Genomic DNA, 9,689 nt, shown 5'->3' on the forward strand with positions numbered 1-9,689 from the left:
CGGGAGCGGCGGCTGCACTCCAGTCTGGGTGACAGAGTGAGACTCCAACTCAAAAAAAAAGAGTACATGTTCTCAGTGGTTAAGCCATTTGCCTCTTGTATAGACAAATAGTTGTTTTCTCTTATGTTCTCTTACGTAAGGCAATAGTGTAGCTTTTTACAACCTCTAAAAATTTTTTTAATGTTAAGAATGCTTAATTTTCCACTTTCCTCTAGTTGGTATGAGATTTAAATGCCTAGTTCACCCAATTTTTGGTGGCAAGACATGGAGAAACCATGAATCCCTTTCATTTTATATCTTGAAGTGCCAAAACTCTCAGAGAGAAGTTAAAAAGATATATCTAATTAAAAACATTTCCACCAACCTGGGCAACTTGGTGAGACCTTGTGTCTACAATAAATCAAAAATTAGCCAGGCATGGTGGCATGTGCCCATAGTTCCAGCTACTTGGAAGACCAAGGCATAAGGATCATCTGGGCCCGGCAGGTCAAGGGTGCAATGGCCATGAGCCTGCCACTGCACTCTAGCCTGGGCAACAGAGTGAGACTCTGACACACAAAAAAAATTACCAAATTAGGACCAATGTATGAGTATCCAGCTGACATTACTCCCAGCTATTACGATAGAAGGAGAAAACTGAAATTAAGAGAATATATTGATATATTTCAGTGTTTAGAACATTCACCTGTAGTGGCAGGGTGACTATGGTTAATGCCAATATATTGTGTATTTCAGAATAGCTAGAAAAGAATATTTGAAATGATCCCAAAACAAAAAAATGATAAATGTGTTCAAGATGATGGATATCCTAAATACCCTGATTTGATCATTACACATTGTATGCATATATTAAAATATTTTAAAATTCCATAAATATGTACATTTATGTATCAATTAATTTTTCTACTTTAATCTATAAGCAAAACTGGATGTGACAGGGTTATAACTAGAATGCAAAATCGAGACCTCTACCTTTCAGTCTATCTATTGCTCTTCCTTTTTAGGAAGCAAAATATGCATGCCTTACTATTACTTCAAATGATGCTCAGTGAGCACATTATTTGATTGAAGACATTACAGAAAAAGCAGCTTGAAGACTTACAGATCATTCTACTTCTCTATTAGTATATCGTACACCTCCCATTTGCACACAGAGTACAGATGCTTTAGGTCTACACCTGAGATTCCATAAACTGGCTTTCAGTTACCTTTATAACCCCCTCTTCCACCACTTTTTCATCTTTTAGGATTTCATCCAAATTAGGTTGCTCACATGATCAATTTCCCCATAACAATCTCATGTTTCCTACGAGCCTCACAGCTAGACATGTAATGCTGTGCTGCCATATACTTGCAAGCTATAATTTTTGCTCTGAATCATCTCAAGTTTGAGTAGAATTATCTTGGCATAAATTTATGGTTATTATATTGATAATGTATAAAACTTTGGATTATACTCACCATCTCAATGATTATTATGAACTTTCTCTGCTACTTTATCACCAGTCTATACAAGGAAACATATCTGGGAAAGCTTGTTTTTAATACAATATAATTTGGGAAAATTTTGATTTACAATGATTCTTCTTCGGACTCTAAAATGGCAAGCAATTGATACAGTAAATTTTCTAAACTACTGCTGAAAGTCTTCTCAGAAGATAAGCTAATTAATACAGACTTTGGAATAAGGAGAGGAGACAGCAATCCTGTCATAAGAAAATTATGTATCAGAGCTTTCACATGGGATAGAGACTGGTGAGGCAAAGAAACTGAGAGTGGTTAAATAAAGATGGGTGGTGAGAGATGCCTTGGATGAGACGAAAGATGCATCACATCACAAAAATTTTTGAAAACCATATTAAAGACGTTATCCTTTGAACCAGTAGAAATTGATGTCATTGCCATTATAAGGACGAAACATGATCAGTTTGGCCTATTTAAAGCATACTTTGGCTAAAGGTCTAAAACTGACTTAAAAGGTACACTCTTTGCTGGAAATTCTTGGAATTCCACTTTCATCTGTTGATGCCAGTTTTCTGATAAAGGCCAAAATGGGAGGCCTTAAAAATTCTAGAAAAAAATTGCTAGGTATTGCATAAACTGGAATCTTATCCTGGCAGACATGATTCAGAGACTATCAGTTTCAACCTACCCTCTAAATGGAAATTTCTACTTATATAATTTTTTTTCTAAAATGCTATTAAAGTCCTAAAGCAGATCTTTCCAAAAAATGGGTTGGTATTAACTCATCACTATTCCCATCACTAATATTACACAAGAAACTATAAAATCTTGGAAAGTGTGGATAAATAAGCATGAAGAAAGCTTACAAATACTCCATTAAAAGGCTCGCTATAGTCATCATTCTGACTTCTGTGTGCATTATCATTTTATAACAAATTCAAAACATGTTTGTACCGAAGTCCTTATGTTTAAAATAGAAAGAGGCAAACAAAACTAAACCACAAACCAATGAACTATTTTGTATGGTGAAAAACTAATCACAATTCTTTGCTGATTTCAAGAGTGGATTCTATTTTTTCCACCCCTTGAGACTAGAATGTCTTGGAGGTTTGCTTTGAGCAATAGGTTGCAGAATAGGCAATCTCATGTGAATTCTAAGCCCAAATTTTAAGAGGTTTTTCATGCTTCTCTTCTCACTTTGGGAATCCTGCCACCACCAAGTGAATAAGCATAGATTTGTTTTCTGGATACTGAGATATCTGGCTGTGCTCTGTCACCCTAGCTGATTGTAAGCTAGCCCCCAGACATGTGAGTGGGGCCATTCTAAGTGATTCAACCACATGGACCTAAGAGGTAGTCATAGCATATGAGGGAGCCCTTCTAAGAGCAGACACACAGAATTGCACAGTGGAAATGGCACCTGAGTTCAAAACTTGATTCCCTCACTAGGTAACTGTGTACTTTTGGAAAATGTATCTTAACAACTTCTGAACCCGCATGTATTCACCTCCATAAGGATAAGAAAACATCAATGTTATGGATGTAAAATGCACAACCCACTGCCTAGGCAGAAAATGTACCTACAAAATACTGTTTTTACTCTGAGAGGAAAAAATGCAGATTTGCTTATCAATTATAAGAATATGAAAAATTTTTAAAGGCCAAGTGTCTACAAATAAGCCATTTAAACCAGAATGGTGATATCATTTAGAACCTTGTTAAAGTATAGAGTTTAACATTTTTGTCAACTCCTGCCATGTAATTTGACAAAGGAGTTACCAGTTTAGGATAGAGAAGTCCTGTAATTGGTGCATATTTCTGACACTAATCACTTGTTTGAATTAGGAGAGTAATCTCTCTCCTCAGGAACACAATTCACCAATATGAAAAAATTGATTGATCCCTTTCCCATCACCAACCCGCTATGATACCAACTTGTTAACATCTTATAGAGACTATCATAAAGCAACAGATAACCTCACTTATTGCAATACAGTGTGGCAGAACAGATTATCAATTCTCATATACACAAATATATGTGGATACCTGGGATAATGTCACCATTTTGATTGCAGTGAAGAATGAAATATACTGAAGAGAACTGAATTCTCCTTTCACCTCAGGATTTGCATTCTCATTCTTCTCTAAAAACGCAATTCTATTAGCTTGTGCACAATCTGTAATGATTGTATTCCTTAATTTTTTATCTGCAAATAATTAATGACTCATATACTTTAGAGATCATAAACCACATTGAGAATATGATAAAAATAATTATTCCCAGACACGTATGTGTGTGTGTGTGTGTGTTTATATACATATAAACAAAGCACAAAAATTATAGAAGGATCACAAATCTTCCAGAATTTATTTATGAATTTATGGTTCTCAGGTAAAAGTATTCTACCACTAGAACATGCTTAAGTTTCTGTCCAGTGCTAACATCCTATAATAAGATATGAGTAATAGGTGTATCAAACTTAACATGTTTAAAGCTCAATTCCTAATCTTAACTTCCAAAAACTGATCTATTCATCCTCCATGCTAGTTATTCAAATTCTACTCTACCAGTTTCTGAAGACAAAACTTTAAAATTAACATGCACTCTTTCTCTCCTACCTCTTTTTAATATTTCAAAAAAATCCTGATGTATCCCGAATCTGACCATTTCTTACCACCTCCACTTCTACAGCTTGGTTGAAACCACCGTCATATTTTGCCAAGAGTATTGCAATAGCCTCAAACTTGTCTACACCTTTGTCCCCTATAGTATAGTCTCAATACAGCTGTCAATAAATTAAACTGAATAAATAAATAAGACAATGGCACCCCTGTATTTAAAACCCTGTAAAATCTCTCAATTTATGCAAAGTAAAAGGAGCAATAGCTTAGAGGTCACTCATAGTTTGTCACTCTCACCTAAAAAATCCTTATTTGTCTAATGTCCACCACACTAGCATCTTCCTCCATTCAACCCCAGCCTTGCTGATTTGCCCACTTTTGCTCAAATGTGCCATCTCTGCACCAGCATCAAAGATTTTTTACTGTTTCCTCTGCCTGAAATACTGTTCTCCAGACTTTTGCATGACTTGCCCATTTGTCCCTTTCAAATGCCATTCTTTTTAAAATTCAATGCTCACTTCCCACTAATAACCCTAATCCTTATTACTCTACTCAGATTCTACTCCATAATCCCCCACATCTATTGCCTTCTTCTAACTCCTGTTTATTAAATTGATTGCCTGTTCCTCCTCACCAGAATTCAACATCCACAGGGCAAAGTATTCTCTTTGTTCTGTTAATTTCAGTATCCCAGCACAAAGAACATTTCCTAGTACTTAACTGGCACTTAATAAATATTTTTAAAATGAATGATTTGTTAATCACCTTTCTATCTTGAAAGATTTATCTTGGTTTTCCCAAAGAACTGTCTAATTCTAACCTAGCTCAAAATTCAGAACAAAATCTATCTTCATGTGAATATCCCTGAGAGTGTACCAAGAACTCAAATTCATTTGAATTCGAAATAAATGGGCAATTATATCTGAAAGTGAAATAAGAGATGCATGAAGTGCCAGAGTCAGTCATGCAATAGTATCTCCTACAGAATGGACTATCAGATGCATCTTCTTCTGTAGTAGCTGAGTTGCTTGTTTCCTGTTCCCATCACTGGGACAAGAAAAATTCTTTGGAAGGACTGTGTAATTCTGGCACTTAAAAATGAGTACCAAGAAGTGAAAATATTATATGCAGGTCTTCCTCCTGCACAATCACTGGAGTCAAAAAGTAAGTCATATTGTTTGTCCTCTTGACATCTCCAATGTGTAAGTGAATATATGATGGTCCAGCATAAATATAAAACTGAATTTCAAATTCTAGATGCAGTAAGATGAATAGAATGTGGCTTAGGAGAGAGAGAAGAGAAGGGAAGGGAAGGGAAGAGAAAGAAGAGAAGAGGAAAGGAGAGGAGAGGAGAGGAGAAGAGAAGAGAAGCAGAGCAATGATCCTTTGATAAGCATGCCAGACTCTGCAACCTCCTCCTTCTGGTCACAGGTAAGATCACAGAGAGGCCAAACTAGCTCACTGTTTCTGACTTTGGATGCTTACCTTTGATAAGGAAGACCAGTTCTTGGAAATGACACCTTTTCCCTCCCTTCTGGTGTTTTGTGTGCCTTCATTGGACCCAATATATTCATTTCCTCAGCAGTCCTTGGAGACATCTTCCAAACAGCAGCCCAGAAATATGTACCTCAATCTCCAAAGACACAATTAGAGTTCACGTGCAGTTTGAGGATGATGTATTCATTAGTATATGATGAAATGAGCAGTGTTTTATTAAAATTTATCTCTCTTAATGAAGCTAAATCACAATATAATCCCCGAGTATGTGTTATAGTTGAATTTCTCTAAATAGTACAAGTTAGACTTTCCTAGAATGGATCAGGTGCTCTATTTTTGTTGTTGTTGCTGCATGTGCTTCTCTTTATTCAGATCGCCCTTCTTTGTTTCCTTCAGTGGAAAAATACTATCCATCCCTGGTGTTATGATCTGAATTGTGTCCCCTGGAAATTCACATGAAGCCTTAACTTCAGTACTCAAAATCTGACTGCATGTGGAGTTGAACCTTTAAAGAGATGATTAAAATATAATGAGGCAGGTAGGATGGGTTCCAATCTAATCTGACTGGTGTCTTTATTTAAATGGTATGTGACATACAGAAGAACACCAGAAATGAGAGTGCACAAAGAAAAGACTAAGTGAGAACACAGCAAGAAGGCAACCATCTTCAAGACAATGAGAGAGACCTCAGAAGAATCCAATCCTGTCAGCACCTTGAACTTGGACTTCTGGCCCCCAGAACTGTGAAAAAACAAATTTGTGTTTATGAGTCACTCAGACTGAACTATTTTGTTGTAGCACACTTGCAAACTAATACACTCACTTTTGAATGCTAGGGCTTTTTCTGTTATTGAAAGAGCTTCGTGTTTTATATATAAAAATACTACTAGCATTAGGAAATGTGATATAGCACAATGATATATTCCATAATTTTTAATTAATTCATACATAAAACTGAAAAAAAAACCCACCAAATTCAAGCATTCATAGATCCTCAGTTGTCATCAGCCACTACTCTGTCCAGAGATTTTCACTCTGAATCTTGCCTGAAAAGAAAAGTTTTTTAAAATCTCTCTCTGGTTCTACTTAGCTATCTGCATCTGTGTCTTTTTTTATTTACATCTCCCTTTACTCTTTAATTGCTCAGGAAAATACAATACTCTCTTTTCTTCAAAGTTCACCATGAGTCTAAATATTGATATTTGTTCTCTACTTTATGGTAGAGCTTCATCTATTGCCAAGGATATCTGCTATCTTCATATCATGGCAAGTCAAGTAGAGAGGTAGAAAAGAAAAAAAATAAGCTTGTTTCTAGGGGCATTTTGCAGTTTATATTTAAATATTACTTCTAACTTACATTTCTTCCTAACAAGTAAGGAACTTTTTTAATTTTAATTTTTTGTAAATCCTAGGTTTACATTTTTGTTTTCTTATCAACTAACTACATAATTTGAAATAAGTCATTTAATTAATAAATCCTGAAATGCTTCCATAACCAGTTATATTGCTCCCGTTTATAGTTTAAAATATTTTATAAGAAACTTATGAAGTGTCAAATAAAGTTTTTTATATGTGTTTTCTTTCAAGTTTTTCAGACTCCCAACAAATTTATGGACTGTCTTAAGTTAGCAAGCATAGCTGTTTTTCCATTGTTCTAGCCTCATTTATTTAAAAAATACATTCAATAGACACTTCTCAAAAGAAGATATATGGACAGCCAACATGGAAAAGTGCTTAGCCTCACTCATCATCAGAGAAATGCAAAACAAAACCACATTGAGACACTACCTTTCCCCTGTAAGAATGGTCATCATTAATAAAACAAACAACAGATGCTGGCAAGGATGTGGAGAAAAAAGAACTCTTCTACACTCCTGGTGGGAATGCAAACTTGTACAACCTCTCTGGAAAACAGTGCGACAATTTCTGAAAGAAGTGGAAGTTGACCTTCCGTATAACTCAGCAATTCCCCTATTAGGAATATACCCAGAGGAACTCAAATTATTCTACAAAAAAGATACCTGCACACATATGTTTGTTGTAGCTCTGTTCACAATAGCAAAAACATGTAACCAACTGTGTTGCCCATCGAAGCTGGACTGGATTTAAAAAAATGTGGTATATATACACGACGGAATATTATGCAGCCATAAAGAAGGAAAAATATATGGACTTTGCAGTTACTTGGGTGGATTTCGAGTCGATCATACTCAGTGATTTATCACAGAAACAAAGAACAAAGTTCCATATGTTCTCACTCATAAGCGGAACTTGAACAATTATAATGCTATAAGAAAGCAATTGGCAGTAGTGGGAAACTGTCATGGGAGGGGATGGTGGGAATGGCAGTTGAGGGAAACTGCTAGGTGAGGGAGGGGCATACCTCATCAACAAGGGTACCTGCATAATCATGTTTGTATATCTATCCCTGAATTGTACCCCACATCTTTATAATAAAAATTTTTTAAAAATACATTCAGGTGCATTCGTGCCAACTTAAGAAATAGTTTTTGCATATTTTACTTATTTCTGGGAATACAGGCTGATAACAATGACATGGAGATGATCTGTTAAAAAAATATAACTTTTACTTACCAGGTATTTTTATTTAAGAAGACTTAAATCTATCAAACATTTTCTTCAAGGCATCTTGACATCTTTATTTCTTAAGCTATAGATCAAAGGGTTCAACATTGGAATCACCACAGTATAGAACACTGACACCACTTTACCCCATTCCAGGGCATAGCTAGTGCTTGGTCGGAAGTAAATGAAGAGAATTGTCCCATAGTACAAAGTGACGGCTGTCAGGAGAGACCCACAAATGGAGAAGGCCTTGAGGTGACCCTCAGTAAACTGGATCTTCAAAAATGACTGCAATGATAAAGAGGTAGGAAGCAAGAATAAGAACAGTGGGAGCAATGATATTGGAGGCAAGTATAAAATACAGCACAGCCTAGTAACTCTCCTTCACATCACAGGCCAACTTCACAAGTGGGGGCAGGTCACAGAAGAAATCATCAATGATTTTGTTGCCACAGAAGTTCAGGGTAAATGTCTCACTGGTGATGATGGTTGAGTTCACAAAGCCACCAAGGTTTGAAGCTGCAACAAGACTAGCACATAACCTTGGGGACATAGCATGGGAATAAAGCAGAGGGTTGGAGTTAGCCACATAGCGGTCATAAGCCATGGAAGCCAGCAATTATCACTTCCTATAGGCCAATCCAGCAGAGAAAAAGAATTGAGCGAGGCAGCCAGCAAAGGAGATGCTTTTGTCATCAGAAATGCAGGTTATCAGAATTTTGGGGACATACACAGAAGAATACCAGAGATCCAGAAATGACAGATTTCCAATGAAGAAATACATGAGTGTGTGAAGACGAGAAACAGCACAGATCAGAGAAATCAGGGTGATGTTCCCTAAGAGACTGATGGTATAAATGATGAGAAAGATGAAGAAGCTATAACCCTGAGTCTGATGTGAACTCTAAAAGGATAAACTTCTTTAATTCAGTGAAATTTTTCTCATTCATTGTTGTTGAGCTCCTGTGTTTTTTTTCCTGTGAAAAGATTAATAAATATGTCATGATTTGAGGTATCACTATGTTTCCCCCATCATTTGCCATTCTAGATAATCAAAAATTCAACAGATTCATTTATGTTGTTCATTGTGAGCTGCTGTTATGCTGAACAGAATCTATTTCTTTTGGACAGATGGGAGATCAGTTCTAAGCTGCCTTGCAGGGTCAGTTATTAGACATATAATATAGCATACATATAATTTCTAAATATAATTTTTATATATTATATAGAATATATTTAGATATAAAATATGATTTTTCTCCTTCTGATTTCTCTGCAGGTATTTGAATTCTTTTATCTTTTTCCAGAGATTTGCATGGAAAAATATAATATTATTCTAACCATATATTGACATATAGTTGATGGGCAACACGGTTGGTTCCGTGTTTTTGCTATTGTGAATAGAACTGCAACAAACTGCTAGGGGAGGGAGGGTCATACCTCATCAACAAGGGTACCTGCATGATCAATGCTTGTATACCTAACCCTGAAATGTATCCCACATCTTTACAATAAAAATT

At 35.9% G+C, this 9,689-nt stretch overlaps 1 protein-coding gene and 1 pseudogene across 1 annotated transcript in view; both read right to left on the bottom strand.

Annotated features, from left to right (window-relative positions):
* The window catches only part of LOC103257088 (olfactory receptor 9G4), a 2,504-nt gene extending 1,899 nt beyond the window's left edge, over nucleotides 1–605 (bottom strand). Inside the window, exon 1 of the mRNA XM_008054822.2 lies at nucleotides 570–605. Coding sequence (XP_008053013.2) covers nucleotides 570–605 — 36 coding nt within the window. The remainder of the gene's footprint in view (nucleotides 1–569) is intronic.
* Nucleotides 606–8,223: 7,618 nt separating this feature from the next.
* Nucleotides 8,224–9,119, bottom strand: LOC103257097 (annotated as a pseudogene).
* Nucleotides 9,120–9,689: the final 570 nt, after the last annotated feature.

This window comes from Carlito syrichta, unplaced genomic scaffold, assembly GCF_000164805.1.
Source record: "Carlito syrichta isolate Samal-C Ts95f unplaced genomic scaffold, Tarsius_syrichta-2.0.1 Scaffold79814, whole genome shotgun sequence".
Taxonomy (NCBI): domain Eukaryota; kingdom Metazoa; phylum Chordata; class Mammalia; order Primates; family Tarsiidae; genus Carlito; species Carlito syrichta.